General features: G+C 44.5%; 1 protein-coding gene and 1 pseudogene across 6 annotated transcripts in view; both read right to left on the reverse strand.

Annotated features, from left to right (window-relative positions):
- Window positions 1-4053: 4053 nt before the first annotated feature.
- LOC129150321 (60S acidic ribosomal protein P1-like) lies at window positions 4054-4461 on the reverse strand (annotated as a pseudogene).
- Window positions 4462-7999: 3538 nt separating this feature from the next.
- Window positions 8000-20602, reverse strand: part of BCAR3 (BCAR3 adaptor protein, NSP family member) — a 113419-nt gene continuing 100816 nt past the window's right edge. For 5 of the 6 annotated variants that reach the window (XM_054721384.1, XM_054721389.1, XM_054721385.1 and 2 more), the window contains 4 exons: window positions 18663-18834; window positions 15596-15707; window positions 12809-13021; window positions 8000-8629 (listed from right to left, as the gene is read on the reverse strand). In XM_054721384.1, the coding sequence (XP_054577359.1) occupies window positions 8451-8629; window positions 12809-13021; window positions 15596-15707; window positions 18663-18834 (676 nt within the window). In that variant the 3' untranslated portion in view covers window positions 8000-8450. Of the gene's footprint in view, window positions 8630-12808; window positions 13022-15595; window positions 15708-18662; window positions 18835-20602 lie in introns of those variants that run through there. The other variant, XM_054721388.1, reaches the window with a different exon arrangement.

Consider the following 20602-nt stretch of genomic DNA (forward strand, 5'->3'; position numbering starts at 1 on the left):
TTCAAACAACTCTTATAGAACATCGATTAACATCTAATAGACACAATTTAAGAAATGCTGATGCACAATAGGAGGACATTTTACAACAGAATCACAAAATCTTAGTTCTGGAAGGATCTTAGGAGGTCATCTTATCTTTTGGACAGAAGCACAACTTAGCCATAACGAAAGAAGGGAACATGCTTTTTTCAAGCATGACCTCTTCCTAATTTCACAGGTTTGGTTTTTATTTATGTACTAGAGGCCCAGCACGCATGCCCCACCCACCACTCTGTCGTGCTCGCACCCTGCCCACCATCCCGCCACACTCCCAGCCCCACCGACCTGCCTGGTGTGCTCACAGCTGTGCTCACAGCAGCGCCTGCCTGGCCTCACCCACCTGCCTGCTGCCCCACCAGCCGCCAGCCTTGCTGCGATCAGAGCCTTTGGGCCACGGGAGAGAGCTCAAGAGATGCTTCATGCACCTCATGGTGACCGGTCATTTGGTCGTTTTGGTCGTGACGGCCTCTTGGCCTTTTATTATTATTATTTATTTGGTAAAACATTCCATATTTAACAATTTTCTTTTTTAGAGTTACCCCAAGTGCTTCTTCCAATAGTGTATTACTTTTTTCTTTTCATTATAATACTTTGTTTTCTCAGGAAGGAACCTGGAGTCAGAATGCAATAATTAAATGACTTAGAATGTTTTTTTCTTTGTCTTAGGTGTACAGTGTAGTGGTTATATGGTTATATAATTTACAGAGTGATTCTCCTGATAAGTTTAGTACCCACCTGGCACCAATATTATTGACTATGTTCCCTCTGCTGTATTTACATCCCCATGACTATTTTGTGACTTCTTACTCCCTTCGCTTTTCTTACCCATCCTCCCACCCCATCCTGATAATCCTCAGTTTATTCACTGTGCCTGAGTCTGTTTCTGTTTTGTTTTGTACACTTATTTTGTTCTTTAGTTTCCACATATAAACGAAACTATGGGGTACTTGACTTTGACTCATTTTCACTTCGCATAATACCCTTTAGGTCCATCCATGTTGTTGCAAATTGTAGTAAATAACTTTTTTTTTAAATAACTGAGTAATATTCCATTGTATATATGTACCACATCTCTGTCTAGTGATAGGCACTTGGGTTGCTTCCATATGTTGGCTATTGTAAATAATATTGCAGTGAACAGAGGCATGCATATATCTCTTCAAATTAGTGTTTTGGATTTCTTCAGATATATTCCCAGAAGGGGAATTGCTGGATCATATGATAATTCTATTTTTAATTTTGGGGGGAACCTCCACACTTTTCCATAGTGGGAGTGGCTGTACTAACAGTGCACGAGGGGTCCCTTTTCTCCATATCCTCGCCAACACTTACTTTGTTGATTTATTGACCATAGCCATTTTGACAGGTGTGAATATATCATTGTGGTTTTAATTTACATTTTTTTGATGATTAGTGACATTGAGCATGTTTTTATATGTCTGTTGGCCATCTGTATGTCCTCTGTGGAGAAATGTCTATTCAGGTCTTCTGCCTATTGTTTAAATTTGATTATTTGTGTTTTGGTGTTGAGTTATATGAGTCCTTTATAAAATTTGGATATTAATCCCTTATGGGATGTATCATTTATAAATGTGTTCTCCCATTCTGTAGGTTGTCTTTTCATTTTGTTGATGGATTCCTTTGCTGTGCAAAAACTTTTTAGTTTGATATAGTCCCATTTGTTTATTTTTTTCTTTTGTTTCCCTTGCCTGATGAGATATATCAGGAAAAAAATATTACTAAGAGCAATGTCTGAGAGTCTGCTGCCTGTTTTCTTCTAGAAGTTTTATGGTTTCAGGTCTTACATTTAATTCTTCAATTCATTTTGGGTTTATTCTTATATATGGTAGAAGGTGCTCTAGTTTCATTTTTCTGCATGTATCTGTTCAATTTTTACAGCACCTTTTATTGAATACACTGTCTTTACCCCATTGTAAATTCTTGCCTCCTTTGTCATAGACTGATCGACCTTATAGGCGTGGGTTTATTTCTGGGCTCTCTATTCTGTTCCATTGGTCTGTGTCTGTTTTAATGCCAATGCCATGCTGTTTTGATTATGGCCTTATGATATAGTTTGATATCACATATCATGATTTCTCCAGCTTTGATATTTTTTTCTCAAGATTGCTGTGGCTATTTGGGTTCTTTTGTGGTTCCATATAAATTTTAAATGTATTTGTTCTATTTCTATGAAAAATGCCATTGGTATTTTGATAGTGATTGCAGTAGTCTTAAAATGTTAAACTTTTTTTCTATCATGAGTACAGTATATGCTTTCATTTATTTGTAATTTCTTCAATGTATTGTACTAAGCGTTAACCTCCTTGGTTAAATTTATTCCTAGATGTTTTTTAAAATGCAATTGTAAATGGAATTGTTCTCTTAATTTCTCTTTCTGATAATTTGTTTTTTGTATATAAAAATGAAAACAATTTTAGGATATTTATTTTGTATCCTGCTACTTTGCTGAATTCATTTATCAGTTCTAGTAGTTTTCTGATGGAACCTTTAGAGTTCTCTATAATATTATGCCAGCTGCAAATAATGACAGTTTTACTTCTTCCTTCCAATTTGGATGCCTTTTATTTCTTCTTTTTGTCTGATTGCTGTGTCTAGGACTTCCAGTACTATGTTGAATAAGAGTGTTAAAAGTGAGCATATCTGTCTTGTTCCAACTCACACTTTTAGTATGAGTTGAGTATGATATTAGCTGTGGGTTTGTTATGTATGTGGTTCATTATGTTGAGGTATGTTCCCTATTCCCACTTAGCTGAGAGTTTTTATCATAAACTAGCAGCCCGTTTGCACGAAGATTCGTGCAATAGACCTTCATTCACCTGGCTGCCTGCACCAGTTTTCTGCCGGCACCGGGGACCCAGGCCTTGGCTGTGGCCACCGCCTTCTGCCTTCTTTCAGGGTCGGGGCTTGGCCCCGGGTGGCGGCCTTGGGCTCTGCTGCACCCCAGCGTCCCTGCTACGGATCTTAGGAGCCGACCCCCGGTGGTTGCCTGCGATCCGTGCAGGCCCCCTGCTGGTGCCCAAGGCCGGGAAAGCCTCCGGCCGAGGCTTTCCCGGTCTTGGGCTCGGCCACACTCAGCGTCCCTGCTAAGGATCATAGGAGCCGACCCCCTGGTCGTTGCCTGCGATCCGTGCAGGCTCCACTGCACCCCAACGTCCCTGCGACGGTTTCCTGGTGGGCGTGGCTGGTGGGTGTGGCTGGTGGGTGTGGCTGGTGGGTGTAGAGAAGGTATGGTCAATTTGCATATTACTCTATTATTAGGTAGGATGGGTGCTGGATTTTGTCAGATGCCTTTTTCCCTCTATTAATATAATTATATAATTTCTATCCTTTGATTTGTTTATTTGTTATATCACATTATTTGTGGATATTGTACCAACCTTGCATCCCAGGAATAAATTGTACTTGATCATGGCGTATGATCTTTTTAATGTATTTCTGGATCCAGTTTGCTAATATTTTATTGAGAATTTTTGCATCTATGTTCATTAGGGTTATTGACCTATAATTTTTTGTCTTTGTAATGTCTTTGTCTGGTTTTGGAATCAGAGTAATGCTGGCCTTGTAAAATAAGCTTGGGAGCCTTCCCTCCTCTTGAATTTTTTTGGAATAGTTTGAGGATAGATGTTAATTCTTCTTCAAGTGTTTGGTAAAATTCACCCGTGAAGCCATCCAGTGCAGGACTTTTGTTTGTTGGGAGTTTTTTTTTATTACTGATTTGGTTTGGTTGGTAGCAATTCGTCTGTTCAGATTTTTGTTTCTTCTTGATTCATTCTTGGAAGATTGTATGTGTCATCCAGATTGTCCAATTTGTTGGCATGTAGTTCGTAGTATTTTTTTTTTATAATCCTTTGTACTTGTTTGGCGTCAGTTGTCACTTCTCTTTCATTTCTGATTTTATTTATTTTTCTCCCCGAAGGACTGAGCATCTTACTGGCAGCTGGGGAAAGGTTCAAATTTACCCCCGCCCTCCGCTCCCCTAGCAGAGATCAGCTTTTTATTGAATGTGTTACAAGAGAGGTTTAGTCAAAAAGACCAAAGCATTTGTCATTACCAGACTCCCCCAGATTCTTTCTTTGCTTCCACTTTCTTCTCCTCAGCTGGGGCAGAGGTGGTAGAGGGGGCAGGATCTCTAGCCCCAACACCTGCTGGGGCAGGTCCACCAGGCCTTACATTGCTGATGAAGCTCCCAATGTTGACATCGGCCAGAGCCTTTGTAAACAAGCCTGGCCAGAAAGGTTTAGATTTACACTAGCTGCTTTTAAGGAGGCCATTGATCATATCCTCTGTGACTGTTATCTCATCATCATGCAGGATGAGGGCTGAGTAGATGCAGGTGAGCTCCGAGACAGAAGACACGGTATGGGCGAGGGCTGGGCAAGTGCTTCTGGGCACGATGCTCATTGCTGGATGAGGTGAGGGTCTCACGTGGGCTTAGCTTCCACCGAAGGACTGAGCATCTTACTGGCAGCTGGGGAAAGCACTCTTTTTCCTTGGTGAGTCTAGTTAAAAGTTTATCAATTTCAAGTTTATGTTTTCAAAGAACCAGCTCTTGGTTTCATTAATCTTTTGTATTGTTTTTTAGACTCTATTTTGTTTATTTTCACTCTGATTTTTATTATTTCCTTTCTTCTACTCACTTTGGGCTTTGTTATTCTTTTTCTAGTTCCTTTAGGTGTAGCATTAGATTGTTTATTTGAGATTGTTCTTGTTTCTTGAGGTAGGCTATAATGCTATGAATTTCTGTCTTAGGACTGCTTTTGCTGTGTCACATAGATTTTTGGGTCATTGTATTTTCATTTTTATCTGTCTCAAGATATCTTTTGATTTCTTCCTTGGTCTCATTGTTAACACATTCATTGTTTAGTAGCATGTTATTTAGACTCCATGTGTTTGTGTGTTTTTTCAGTTTTCTTAGTTTCTAGTTTCATACCATGGTGGTTGGAGAAGATGCTTGATATGATTTCAGTTTTCTTAAATTTATTGAGACTTGTTTGGTGGCCTAACATGTGGTCTATCTCAGAAAATATTCCATGTGCACGTGAAAAGAATGTATATATTGCTGCTTTATGGTGAAATGCTCTAAAAATATCATCTGTTCTGTGTCATTTAAGGGTGCTATTTCCTTGTTTTTCTGTCTGGAAAAATATACCATTGATACCTGTTGATATCAATGGTATATTAAAGTCCCTACTATGAATATATTACTGTTGATCTCTCCCTTTATGTCCATCAATATGTTTTAAAAATATATATTTTATTGATTTTTTACAGAGAGGAAGGGAGAGGGATAGAGAGTAGAAACATAGATGAGAGAGAAACATCGACCAGTTGCCTCCTGCACACCCCCTATTGGGGATGTGCCCACAACCAAGGTACATGCCCTTGACCGGAATCCAACCTGGGACCCTTGAGTCCGCAGGCCGACGCTCTATCCACTGAGCCAAACCGGTTAGGGCAGCACCTTGTTTTCTTAATCATTCAGATACTCTATGTCTTTTGATTGGAGCATTTAGTCTATTTACATTTAAAGTGATATGTATATAGTTATTGCCATTTTTATTGTTCATATTTATATCCCTTTTCCTCCTTTTTCTTAAGTCCCTTTAACATTTCTTGTAATACTGGTTTGGTGGTGGTGAACTCCTTTAGCTTTTTCTTGTCTGGGATGCTCTTTAGCTCTCATTCATTTTTAAATAAGAGCCTTACTATGTAGAGTAGTCTTGATTGTAGGTTCTTTCTTTTTATCACTTGGAATATTTCATGCCAATCCCTTCTGGCCTACAAAGTTAATGTTGAAAAATCAGCTGACAGTCTTATGGGAGTTCCCTTGTAAGCAACTGTCTTTCCTTTACTGCTTTTAAGGTTTTCTCTTTATCTTTAATCTTTGGCATTTTAATTATGATGTGTCTTGGTGTGGGCCTCTTTGGGTTCATCTTGTTTGGAACTCTCAGCAGTTCCTGAACTTATATGTCTACTTCCTTTGCCAGGTTAGGGAAGTTTTCAGTTATTATTTCTTCAAATACTATTTCTTCTCAGTCCCTTGCTTTGTCTGTTCTCCAGCATTGTTACACTGAATGTTGTATCATAGGTCTCTTAAACTATCCTAATTTCTAAAGTTCTTTTAGCTGTTTTGAATGGGTGTTTTCTGCTACATTGTCTTCTATTTAGATGCTGATTTGATGCTCTGCTTCATCTAATGTACTGTTGATTCCTTCTTGTGTATTCATTTCAGTTATTCTTTGTTTCTGAGCATTTTTATAACTAGTGTTTTGCACTCTGTATCTGATAGACTTCTTGCCTCCATTTAATTTAGTCCTTTTTTTCTGGAGATTTCTCCTATTTCATTTGGGATACGTTTGTCTCTCCACTTTGTTTTATCTCTGTGTTTGTTCTATGTATTAGGTAGATCTGCTACGTTTCCCAGTCTTGGCAGGGTGGCCTTATGTAGAAGGTGTCCTGTGGGACCCAGTGGCACAGTCTCACTGATCACCTGATCCAGATGCTCCAGGAGTGCCCCTTCTGGGGTTGTGTGTGCCCTCCTGTTGTAGTTGAGCCTTGATTGCTATTAGCACTTCAGTATGTGGGATTAACCCTCAGGCTGACTGGCTGTGAGGATTGACCACAGAATATGAGATGCTGTGTAGAATCTGACCCCAAGGAGTCGGATTTACCCCAGTGGGGTCTTGTGCCTGCCAAGACCTCTCTTTGGGTGTGCCACTTATGGAGCTAATCAGGTGGTGGCCTGTTTTGGTCTGAAGCTGGCCACCCAGGTGTGTTGGTTCTGGGGCCTCTTGGGAGGGGCTGGTGCAGGTCAATGTCAGATGCTGCCTTTGACCAGCTACCTGTAGGGAGCTACAAGGTGATCTGCAGTTGGTAGCTGCCTGTCCTGGGCCTGGATGTTCATGGGAGGGGCCACACTGCAAACTGAGGGTGGTGTCACCTGGGCAGGTCAGCAAAAGGCCCAAGGCGCCCTGATACCCACCTCTGCCTGCCAGCTGCCCAGAAGGCTCAGCTGCTGACAGACCCTTGGGCAGAATGTGAGTTGGGCGAGGCAGGGTCTCAGGGAGTTGTCAGGGTGGAGCTAATGGAGTTCACCAGGCTAATACAGAATCAGTTTTAGTTGTGTGTGTGTGGGGGGGGCGGGGAGGGTGGTTGGGGGTCAGAGGGCTCAGCACAGAGACAATGGTGGCTGTCCCTCCAGCTCTCTCACTCTGGAGTCACACAGTTAAGTTTCTCCCTCTAGGTATCTGGCATCCCAGGCCCCCACCCCAAGCCTGACCAGAGGTATGTTTTTTAAAGATACACTGCAGCTGGTGGAGGAGGGCAGCATAGGGGCAAAAATGAGGGACATCTGCAATACTCTCAACAACAACAAAGACAGATTGCAACTTGTTGGAGAAAAGTTGGATATAAAACTCTTGTGTATGGTCTCAAAATTATTTAGAAGATCAGAAGAAAAACCAAATTGGTGTTTGACAGTTGGTGGCAGAGTGATTAAGTTTATTTTGTAATCTTGTATTCCAAATTTTCTACAATAGAAAAACTTAAGAGGGATACTGATAAACTAGAAAGTACACCCTTTGGGAAGTAAAAAATCTAGAAAACTTCTAATAATCAGCTAGAGGAAAAACAAGAGTCGACTGTTTTGAAACACTTGTGATGGCATGAAATATACTGGCTTGTGGGTGCTCACTCTGTGCCCGGTGCTGTGCGGCACACGGGGCGTGGGGAGGTGAACTTGCAAGCCCCACAGCTTGATTTTGAGCCTATGTCTTCCTCTTTGTATCGCTAGTCACTGTCTCCTAATTGTCCACATCAGACCATTATTTTTTGTTTACTGTCAGAATCTAGTGGCTAGGGAGGAGGGTGACCCAGCAAGGTTAGGAGATAAAGTTATTGTACTATGATGGTTGTTTAATAGTAAAGAGTCTGGATACAGTTGTTTCACAAAAAGATATATTTTCATATGGCTATTTACATTTTTTCATAGTTAAAGAATATCATACAACTGATACCGTCTGAAATGTTTCATGCTTTTAAATTCTTTTCTATTTACACTTTTCTGACATGGAATTAAAACTAAAATGGTTAAATACCTCGGTAATAGAAAGCAACCAGTCAACGTAGCTAGTGTCTTCTCTTAAATTTGCTGATCAACATTAGCAATAGTTACCTTAATAATAAATTATCTTTCATTTAAAAATCAGTAGTAATTTTAAACAACTCATAAATAAGTGTGCTCTGTGCAATTTACATGTTTAATATCCTGTGGATACTAAAAGCCTGTATGTTGTCAGATTTGCACGTTATTACTTCTTCAAATGATAAGCTTTTCCAAAGAAGAAACTGGAGAAGCTTGAAGCAATATCTGAACGTTCTCTGGAGAGTCATCAAAGCTCTGCTTGCTTTACAGGAGGAGGCTCCAATTTACGTGAGAGGGCAGTTAAAATCTGGTTGAATTTCTCATATCTCTCTGCCTGATTGACTTGTGCGCCTTTGCTGCCCCATAGCAATCGCATTTGAAATTCAGTCTTGATGATTTCACTCATTTCTTCATCTGGTTGAAAACCTAATATGGACAAAACAAAACAAAACGTGTTTTTTTCAGTTCTGCCTAAAACAGTGTAGAAAACAGACGGAAAACTCGCTCATTTAAAGTAGGATCAAAATGAACTTCATCTCTCAGAACTTTTAAACAATCCCCCCAGGAAAAGCACAGGATCTGCTGTATGTAAGGGAGGGCAGAGTCCCACTCTCACGGACCTGAGCACCTGTAGAGAAAGGGTAACAAGTAAGCTCACTAAGCCACTGTGGGTTGTGCTGTGAGAAGGAGTGGTCCAAGTACCTGTAGGCTTGTACAACTTCATTGATGTATCATGTACATGTCATGATTCACCCATTTTAGCTGCACCACCATCACCACTAGTTAGAGAACACTTCCGTCACCTAGAAAGTTCCCTCGTGTCCCTGTGCAGTCAGTCCCCATTCCTACCTCAGACCCCCACCAACCACGAATCGGCTTTTTGTTGCTGCTGTTTTGCCTTTTCTAGAAATTTAATATAGACTTATATAACATGGACTTTTCTTTGTGTCTGGCTTCTTTCGCCTGGCATGGTGTTTTTGAGATTATTCCATGTTGTTGTGTGTTATCACTGATGCATTCCTTTCTATTGTTGTATTCAGTTACATGGACATGTGACATTTTGTTTATCCGTCCACCAGCAGGTGGGCATTTGGGTTGTCCCCAGTTCTGAGTATTATGAATAATGTTATGAACATTTATGTATATGTTTTTGTGTGGACATGTGCTTTTCATTTCTCTAAGAGTGGAAACACTAGGGGAGTGGTCGGCAAACGTATTAGTCAACAGAGCCAAATATCAACAGTACAACGGATTGAAATTTCTTTTGAGAGCCAAATTTTTTAAACTTCTTCTAACGCCCTTCTTCAAAATAGACTCGCCCAGGCCGTGGTATTTTGTGGAAGAGCCACACTCAAGGGGCCAAAGAGCCGCAGTTTGCCGACCACGGCTAGGGTATATGGTAAATATATGTTTACTTTTAAGAAACTCAAACTCTTTCCCAAAATGGCTCCACCATTTTATATTCTAATCAGTAACACGAAGGTTCTATTTTCTCCACAGGCTGCCAACCTTTAGTATTGTTATTCTTGCTAATGACTAATGCTTTGAAGATCTTTCCAGGTAGTTACTTGTCATTCCATATCATCTCTGGTGTGTCTATTCAAATCTTGTTTGTCTTCTCATTGAGTTCTAAGAATTCCTTATATATTCTAGATATAAGTCCTTTATAGATATAGAGGGGCAAAAGTAGGTTTACAGTTGTGTATGTGAAACAGTTTATTCTTGTATTATTATTTATTAATTATTATTTTCCATATGAACAACTATAAACCTCCTTTTGTCCCATCCTGTATGTTTGTCAAATATTCTCTTCTAATCTGTGCATTGCTGTTTCACTTTGTTACCAGTGTTTATAAAGAGCAAAATTTTAAATTTTGATTTATCAGTGTTTTCTGTTATGGTTCATGCTTTTTGTATCCTAAAAAAAAATCTTTGCCTAACCTAAGGTCACAATGAGTTTCTCCTGTGTTTTCTTTCTTTTAAAAAATACATATATTTTAAAAAATATTTTAAAATTGATTTTAGAGAGAAGGGAGAAGGAGAGATAGAAACATTAATGATGAGAGAAAATCATTGATTGGCTGCCTCCTGCACACCCCCCCACTGGTGATCAAGCCTGCAATCCGGGCATGTGCCCTGACAGAGAATCAAATCGTCATTCCACTGGTTCTTAAGTCGACACTCAACCACTGAGCCACACTGGCCAGGCCCCTGTAGTTTCTTATAGGAGCTTTCCACTTACTTTTACTTTACTCATATTTTGGTTCTATGATCATTTTTTTATTAATTATTGTGTATGGTATGAGGTGAAGATTGTTTTTTTGCATATAATATTCAATAGTTCCAGCACCATTTGCTGAAAGACTATATTTTACCCAATGAATTACCTTGACACTTTTGTCAAAAATCAAATGACAGGCCTGGCTGGGTGGCTCAGTTGGTTGGAACATCACTTGGTACACCAAGAAAGGTTGTGGGTTCGTTTTCCAATCAGGGCACATACCTAGGTTAGATTCCCAGTCAGGGTGTGTGCGGGAAACAACTGATTGTTGTTTCACTCTCACAGTGGTGTTTCTTTCTCTAAAAAACCAATAAACACAACCCTAGCTGGTTTGGCTCAGTGGATAGAGCGTCCGCCTGAGGACTAAAGGGTCCTGGGTTCGATCAGACAAGGGTACATGCCTGGTTTGTGGGCTCGACCCCCAGTGGGGGTGTGCAGGAGGCAGTCGATCAATGATTCTCATCATTGATGTGTCTCTCTTTCTTTCCCTCTCCCTTCCTCTTTGAAGTCAATAAAAATATATTTTAAAAAAATCAATTGACTAAAAAAAGATTGAAAAAAAGTCAGTTGACAACTATATGTGTAAGCCTATTTCTCAACTCTCTCTCCTCTTCTCTAAAAGAGAATTATCTGGTCTACTTAAGGCCAAGGATGCTCAGTCAACTCTTAGAGAGGGGAAATCTCTAGCCAAAGAGTCACACAAGCATGTGGTTCTCATCCTTATTTTTTTTTCTTTTGAGAGAGAGAAACATGGATGCAAGCGAAATATTGATTGGCTACCTCCTACACGCCCCAACCCAGGATTGAGCCCGCAACCTGGGTATGTGCCCTGACAAGAATTGAACCAAAAACATTTTGGTGGATGGGAAGACACCAAATCAACTGAGCCACACTGGCCAGGGCCCTCATCCTCGATTATTGCTGGAGTACTGCGCTCTGTCATTAAATATATTCCCACCATCTAGATCAGAGGATCTTGGTGGATGAGGGGATAATAGATAATTTTTAGTCCATCTTTCCCTGCGATGCCAGAATATCTTTGACAGATAACCAACCAGAGGGCAGGTGACAACTTCCCTTCATTCAGTTAATATGCTTTGAGTCCCTATTCCGGGCTGGGTGTCGGGGATATGATGGTGAGCAAATATCTACCCTTAGCGGGTTCACAGTCAGGCCCAGCAATGGGAACTTGCTCTGTAAACCTGTAGCAGGATCAACCAAGAAATACCATCAGACACCTTTAAAGTAATGTGCAATAGAACAACTTCAAGCACGCTTTTGGCTTAGGCACCATCCAATGTAATACATTTATTGGCTTTATATAAGCAGGCACTATACTATCTGGTGAGTTATGTGCTTTTACTGTTTGAATTCTACACTGCTAATCTTGGAGAACTTTCTGAGGGAAAAAAAATGAAACAGGTATATAATGCTTACACCTCTATCAGGCATAGTGCAAACTGTTTAGTCCTAATTTCTGGTTCCGAGGCGACAGCTTTGTTTTAGGATGAAATAATAAACCTCTCTCACCCCATTAAGTTCTTAACCTTGTGGATCAAACTGTTGGCTCTTAAAGAATTTGGAAAAATTATCTGGTGAGGATGAGAACCTAGTCGACCCTGATAACTGCCTCAGTCAAGTCCTTGTTCTTGCATTTGCTTCCTAACTGGTCTTTTTGCCTATAAGCCTTCAGCCCTCCCACCTTCCTCCACGTAGACGCCAGATCTGAGGCACCAATGTGACCATGTGATGGCACCCTCCCACCTTCCCTGGCTCCTCTTCAGCCACAGACGTACATGGAGGCCTCCCCACTTCCTTCGTCAGCCTGGTTGGCCATTCCTCAAGACACACTTTGACCCAAACCCAAGTACTTGTGTTTGGTACTTTCCCCCACGCTCTTCTAGTGCCTTTGCTTGTGTTGGACCCTTCTACGCTAAGAGCAGGGAGCTCCGTTCCCAGCGTGACTGAGAAGAGGCATGCAGATAAATGAAGTCAAGTAAAACTCTGACTCCTTAGGTTGGCCCATCATGTTTTCTAATAGTAATTATTAGAGGTAGGCAAGCTGACCAATGCTTTCTTGACCTTTTCTCTCTGTTTATTCTATGCCAATGACTCAACAGAATACTTACAAAGAAGAGAGAAGCAGGATCCTTAAGTCAGTTAGGAATTCAGAGGAAGTAATGACCAACCATGGAGGAAACAGAATTCCCATGCCTCAATCTTTCCTACTTGGTCTTTTCTAATTGAGAACATCCATGCTCTTGTATTCCTTCATTCCAATGACTATTCCGAGTAGACAGCGGCTTATAAAAAGCAGCTCTTACCTTCCAGGATCCTCTCGGCGTTCATCCGGTAACTGTGTGCAGCCTCTGCCATGCGTCGGGCTGTTGTCAAATGGTTCATCATAATCTCACAGCTTTCGTTGTTTTTTTCCCACGTGTCGGTTCCTTCAAAAAGGACAGCCTGTCGTTCCATTAAAGTCACAAGAGGCATCAGCAGGGGGACTGATATATTGTTTGGGAGGACGCACGTGGACTCTGAAAAACAAGGGGTAACATTTTTTTCCAGATCATTTTTTTTTCTCCCAAAGTTAAGATGGTGAGGTAGGAGAATCCTAGTCCCACCTCCTCCCTGGACACATTAAATCTGCAGCTAAATATGGAACAACTTCCTCTGGAAAAAGGAACTCCTACACATCAGGCCAATGAGAGAGGCCCACGTGGAAGCATGTGGGAGAGGCTGGGACACAGTCTCATCATAAACCCCAAGCCCGGTACAGCGACCCACAGTCTGGAGGGAACTCAAAACCCAGAGCTTCTCCCTGAGGAGCCAGGGGTTTGACCCCCACATTGGGCACCCCAACTTCTAAGACCTGTGCTGAGAGTCAAGTCTTCAAAAGCTCTAGCTTTAAAAACCAATGGAGCTCAAGTCCATGAGACCTAGAGACTATGATGATCTGAGAAATAGCTCTTAAAGGGCTCACATGCTCTGAGTCACCTGCCCCGCGCTCAGCGAGAGGGCTGTCATGTAACTGAGCCACATCTAGGGGCCTGCTAGCGGACAGCCACCATCTTCACACTCGGCCTCACTCTAGCCAGCGGGTGCCTCTTTATTTTTAAAATACCAGGCTCCTCCTCCTTTTTCTTCTTTTTTTTCTTTCTTTTAATCTTCACCCAAGGATATTTTTTATTGATTTGAGAGAGAGAAACAGCGATTGGTTGTCTCCCTTACGTGCCCCGACACCCTGGGTATGTGCCCTGACCAGGAATTGAACCCACCACCTCTTGGTGTACGAGATGACCCTCCGACCAACTGAGCCACACTGGCCAGGGCTTTTCTTCTCTTTTCTGTGGGAGCCATCTATAAGCTCCTCCGCAGCTTTGCTCCAGCTCACTGGTCTCTCTCAGAAAGGAGCTCACATCCTTGTCTGGCACCCGATGTTTACGGCTGCTGCCAGGGGACACCTCTGCATTGCCAGGCTCTGGTGGCCAGTGGGACTTATGCCCATGGGTGCCACAGGACTGTAACCGAAGGAGAAAGAGTTCTTAAACAGCTACTGCCCCCAGAGCACAGCAAGAGGCAACAGTGGCCTAGGAGCTTATCATCATAACTGCAGCCCGAGAGGCAGGTTTTTATTAAATATACATCTGAGGGTTGATTGTAATCCTTTGCAGAGACCTCAAAGGGTGGGCACTACTTTGTGCTCTCCCCCTGCTGTGGACTAGAGCACCGTATCTCCCAGAGGAGCCTTAAGTCAGTTAGTAATTCAGAGGAAGTAATGACCAATCATGGAGGAAACAGAATTCCCATGCCTCCAATAGCTGGAGCCCTGGTTTTTGCAGCCGCCACCCAAGGAATTCTCCCTGGTCACGTGACTCAGGGGAAGTTGTGTTCTTGGGTCCCATCGGATCGTAATAACTGGAGAGGGAGTGCTTGGCAGGCTCCCCCTTCCCCGCCCAGAGAAGACTGGAAAACAGCCCCATCTTTCTGTGAAAGAGGCCGATTTGCTTGTCCTGGAGCTTCACCCTGAGGGATAGGTTTCGGGGGTGGCACACGACTAGGAGGTGTTCTCCGGGAACACAGGCTGGTGGATAATACCTTTGCACTCTCTAATACGTCCATACGACCCAAAGCAAACTACAGGTTCAATGCAATTCTAATAAAATTCCCATTTTTCACAGCAATAGAACAAACAATCCTAAAATTTGTATGGAACCACAAAAGACACCAAAAAGCCAAAGCAATCTTGAGAAAGAACAAAGGTGGAAGCATCATGCTCCCTGATTTTAAACTACGTTACAAAATGATAGTAAGGAAAACAGTATGGTATTGGCATTAAAAACCCACTGCAGACACATAGAGACAGGAATAGAAAGAGAAAGCAGAAATAAACTCGCACACAGATGGTCAATTAATTTACAGCCAAGGAGCCAATATTCATACAATGGGGAAAGGACAGTCTTCAATAAATGGTGCTGGGAAAACTGGACAGCCACATGCAAAAGAATGAAACTCAACCACTATCTCACTCCATACAGAAATTAATTCAAAATGGGTTAGAGACTTACATGTAAGACCTAAGACCATAAAACTCTTAGAAGAACACGTAGGTGGTAAGCTCCTTGACATTGGGCTTGGTGATGTGTTTTTGAATCTGACACCAAAAGCAAAGGCAACAAAAGCAAAACTAAACAAGTGAGACGACATCAAACTAAAAATTCTGCACAGCAAAGGAAACCATCAACAAAGTGAAGTCAGCCTACAGAATGAGAGGAAATATTTGCAAATCATGTATCTGATAGGGATTAATATCCAAAATACTAATAAAGAACTTACAGAACTCAATAGCAAAAAGACAAAAACAAAAACACCAATCTGATTTAAAAAAATAGACAGAGGGCCTGACTGAATGTTTTTTTAAAAAAAAGATATAGATGATCAAGGGATACATGCTAGGAAAGAATGCTATCCTCCATTCGGGACAACATGAATCCTGCAGGTAACGCCGGGGCTCAGAACATGCCCTGCTCAATGCTTTGACCAAACCAGAGCAGACACGACCTGTGGTCCTATAGGCACCGATGGGGCAGCTCAGCTGACCCTGCGCTCACCTCGGCCCTCGTGCAGAGTTTTGCTGAATGGCTTCAGTTGCTTCTCGTAGAGGATGGCGGTTTGGGTGTACTGGCGCCGCAGGGCAGTCCACGTTTCTTCTAGCCTTGTAATCTGGAAGAAAGAAAGGTGTTGCTATTTTGTAAAAGGTCCTTTTTAAAAAAAATTTTTAAAATACATTTTTATTGATTTTAGAGAGACAGGAAAGGAGAGGGGGAGAGAGAGAAACATCGATGTAAGAAACATCGATCTGCTGCCTCCTGCACACGCCTTAATGGGGATTGTGCCCATAACCCAGGCATGTGCCCTGACTGGGAAGCAAACCAGCAACCCTCTGGTGCATGGGATGACGCTCAACCAACTGAGCTACACCGGCCAGGGCTAAAATGACCTTCTTGCTTAAGTTTTAGAATGGATGATAGATGCACATGTTAAAAAAGTCAAAGCAGTTGAAAGGAGCGTACAGAGAAAAGTTAATTCCCCACCCTTGTCTTTGTCTGCTGTGCTCTGAAGGCCCATCCCAGGGACAACTCCTCTCATCAATTTCTTGTATGTGTATGTATGTCTGTGTAAACACATACACTCTACTTGCAAATAAATAAATGCACGTCATACTACACATATTTTTTGTTCCTTATTTGGAAATCTCTCGTATAAGTACATAGAAAACACCATAGAACAGTCTTATTTTGTTCAACTTCTGTATTATGTTCCACTTTAAGGATACACTACATTTTAACCAGCCTCCAGTTTTCAATTACAAAATTCCCTCGTGAAGATTTTGCAAATGTGCACACATGTGACAATGTGTGGAGGATACATGTCCGGAAGTGGAACTACCGGGTCAAGGAGTGCAGGCGTTTTAAAGGTGGAAAGGAGCTGCCAGCTGTCTCCCCTGGAGGCTGCACCGAGGAGACGCTGTGGGGAGGCGGGGCCAGCATGTCCATGGAACTCCTAAGTAGTGACGTCTGAGACACAGGGGACTGCCCAGGCCACTGCCCAGGCCGCCTCTCATTCCTTCACATTTCTTGGAATAATGTAGTCAACACCAACATGAGCTCCTGACTCTGACTCTGCCCTGAGTCAGACGGTCCCCCACGCACCATGACACCGCAGGCCTAAGCGTCTGAAGTTTCTACATGAAGCCAGGGAGGGAGGAAGGGCGCTAATATCTAGGGAACGAGCGCCAGCTCAGGCATCTGAGGAATTTCATCTGGTCCTCGCAATACCCTATGAAGCAGGTATTCTGGCCTCAGGTTACAGATCAGACACCAGAAGCGATGAGGGCGCTTGCTTGAGGTAAGGGACAGAGCCGAGCTTCATGTTACGGGCCTCTCAGAGCGCCTGCGTGTTCCAAGTGAAGGGGAGCAGGGACCACACCAGCAGATTTTCTGGGAAGGAAAGGATGTGGGCTGGTCTTCCTCCGGCCACCCACCACGCTGCCCTCTCCCCCCACCGCCCCTGCTCCTCCTCGGCCTCACGCTTCTCCTTTCTGAAAGAGCCCTTGTCTCCAGGCCCAGCCCATCGGCTGGATGCGCTCCTGTGCGAGAAGCTGGGAGAGAGAGCGGCCGTGCGGCTATGGTGCAGCGGCGGGCTTGGATGGTGAGACACAGACAGGATGGGATTCCTCTGGGGTTTCCGCGGGGTCTACCACTTCCCTCCGCAATCAGTGCTGACTCACCGGGGCCCTGAGCACCTGGAGGCTGTCCCCTCATCGCTGAGGTGCCCCAGAAGGGGAGGGCGCCGCCTACAGAGGCCTGGTAACGTGCTCCGGGATAAGACCCTGACCGGGGAGTTTGATGTCACGGACAGCAGCCATGTAATGCCACCAAACGCCCTCTTTGCCACTCTCTGAGGGAGCTCTGGGCTGGAGGGCGACTCACACAGCTGAGCTTGTTGGCTCGGCTCTCAAAATTGTACGCAGGTTCGGATAAAGAGGAAATAAATCTCATGCCAACTGAAAGCACCTGAACGAAAAATTAGAACTCCTGATACTGCGGAGGCCAGTATGTCATGAAAATATGGCTGAGCCTGCCTATTCCCAGCATCAGCCCTACCAAATCCCAGGGCCTCTAGAGAAGTTTGTAAACTCTGGGAATATTACGTTCTACTTGGAACTGACACCCCCTCCCCAGTGTATACGACGAAAGAACCAAGTTGTTCAACTTCTTGTTTCTCAGGTGACCTTGCTTTCAAGCAGGAAATCATGTTCCTAACAAGCCCCGCCGGACACGTGTCCGTAGCTGCCTTCCCGGGGGCGACGCTGGGCGTCAGCGAGGGCCCGGGGTGTCCAGGGCAATCGGGCTCTGAGCAGCCACGCTGGGTGGCGAGCGGCTGTGGGCTCCTGTTTGCAGACGGGGCTTACAGGGCTGCAGAGGGGGTCCCCCACGCACCTAGGGCCGCAGAGCACAGCCGGGAAGCGGGATCTGCGCGAGCAAGGCCACAGGACCGTGCTCCTCTCTGCGGTCCGTTTGATTTCAAACACACGTTTGCAGTTTTGAGACACATCCTAAAAACAGCCCGTCAAAGCAGATCCAGTCAAAGCGCCCGATTTCAGAACCTCTCCCTAGGGGGCTATATGGCAGATGGTTCAGAAATCTGGAGTTTTTAGTAAGAGAGGCTGTTTTAGGTAACCTGAGGAACATTCCAGGAGATAAAGCACTCTGGGGATTCTCGGCTGTAAGCTCCCCGCGTGGCTGTTCCCCAGTCACTGTCCCACACTGCCCGCGCGCTTGGCGACTCAGAGGGACGCAGTCTCTCCCTTACCCGGCACACCTGCGCCAGGCGCGTCAGCCAGGTTGGTTCTTCAGGAACCCGATGTTGAGGGTGACTCTTCTTATTGTGCATCAGAGAGAAAGGGTGGGCTTTCGGCCATTACCCACTGTTTTTAAAAACCGCCAAAATACGTAGGACCCTATTCTTGGTTGCCCCCTAATCAAAGCAGCTTTCACTAGGATTCCACTTACCCTTTGAGACGGACTGACGCCCTCCGGGATTTGCTGAGCCCGGGCTCGCGAACAGGAAGTACACACAGGCCCGCGGGGCTGCAGGAAGCGAGTGGAAACGTACCTGCGGCATCTCCAGGGCTTTCATGATGGCCGAGAAGGAATAGAGGTCCCCCATGGAGTCCTTCAGCTCCACCGCCACCTGGATGACCCGATTGAGGGTGGCTGCTCGGTCCTCCAAAGTGCCCGTGCAGCCCAGAATGTCCACTGCAATGCCGATGGCCATGGTGCTGTGTCTGCGAGGGAGGAGATCGGTGGTCAGCCCCAGGGTCCACAGGAGGAGGAGGCAATGAAACCAAACCAGCTAGGAAACAGATTGGCTTTGCACCACGAGCTGCTCTCGCCCTGAGATGAGCCGGTAGCTCAGAGAGTTTGGCTGTGATTTCTCCGGAGAGCACCCCACGGGCTGAGAGGGCGCTACGCAGAGTCCAAAGGACAGATGCCCGGGACCTGGCCTTGTTCAGGCTGGATCTGGGGCGGGAAGAGGGCCCTCCTCAGGCAAAGTGCACGGGCTCCTTGTACCTTCCGCCATGAGAGCTCTGAGGAGATAGCAGGACCCCCCAACACACCGGGGACTCCCCTCCTCAGGGAAGCACCGGGCCATCTCTGCCGAGCCCCCTGCATGGGAAATGGAAAGGACAGGAAAATGAGAGAATATGCTTGATCCAGGATGACGACAAGGGTGTCAGAACAAAGGAAGGAACAAGGAGCTAAGAAGAGAGTGTCTGCGGCTCTGGTCAAGAGGCCAGAACGTGAGTGGGGATGTGGACGGAGACGGAACAGAGGACTGGCAGGATGTCAGTAAGGTCAGGCTCTAAGAAAATGGAAATCTTGTTTGTATCTGCCAACAATGCAACTATATAGGTTGACCTCACAGACCCAGGACAGGAAGCAGCGTGATTTTTTCTCTACATGACAATGGGGCTCAAAGAGATGAGGGGTCACACAGAGTCTCCATGGGCTGATGAGGGGTCACACAGAGTCTCCAGGGGCTGATGAGGGGTCACACAGAGTCTCCAGGGGCTGATGAGGGGTCACACAGAGTCTCCTATTGGTGGCAGGCAGCACAGACTGAAGTCCCTTTCCTTCCCTCTGAAAATCAGGGTTGTGGAGTTGACTGCACTGGGCCAGAATGGCCTCAGTTACATTTCCTCCAGGCTGCTACAAGTGCTGGAGGTGAGGCCCCAGTTCATAGTATGGTTACAAAGATACACGTTTGAAAGTCCGGGCCACCTTGTCCTGAAAGCTCACAGCTGAGGATGCCACTCCAAGGCCAAGCTGCTGTCTTGTGCCCGCAGGTGTGGGACCCTCTCGCTTTCCTTGGGCAAAGGGTGGCATGATTCACCTCGTGCCTAGCATTACTAGTTTCCCTTGTTGGCCAAAGTCCCGCCTAGGAAAACGTCTTAGAAGATTTATTTGAGCCAAACTGATGGCAACGGCCAGGAAGAGAAATTTCAAAGGATTGAGAAAATGCTCCAGAGAATGGACAGTTTTGCATCTTATTGTATACATTAGACTCAAAGGAGGAGGTGTAAGAGGGGTTCCATGAAGTCCACTGGTGGTAGATTAGGGCAGCAGGAGAACGCAAAGCGGGCAATCACCGGGATTAGATAAAAAGCAAAGTGAGAGGCACATGCTTCTCTCACAGGGGTGGGTAGGAGACAGCTGACATTTACAGCACAGAGAGACGGTATGTGGGCAGCAAGATAACAACGTGTCTCCTGCTGGTGCCAGGGGCTGTGCCTTTGAGGGGTCGGGAAAAGAAAATTACTCTGACATTTCAAAGGTACGTTATCTTAGATGCACAGCGATAAAAACTTCCAAGGTAACTGCTGACCTTTGTCAAGGAAGCTACAGGCTTAGGATGTGACTACCCACTCTGACCCGCTTTTAGTTAGGAATTTTTATGGTCAGACCATCCTGTGTGGCTCCTTTAGGTCTCCGGGTGTGTAAGGCCGCCACGGAGCTCATCCTCCTCCACACTCCTTTTCGTCCACACGCTAA

Source organism: Eptesicus fuscus, chromosome 9 (assembly GCF_027574615.1).
Source record: "Eptesicus fuscus isolate TK198812 chromosome 9, DD_ASM_mEF_20220401, whole genome shotgun sequence".
Classification (NCBI taxonomy): Eukaryota; Metazoa; Chordata; class Mammalia; order Chiroptera; family Vespertilionidae; genus Eptesicus; species Eptesicus fuscus.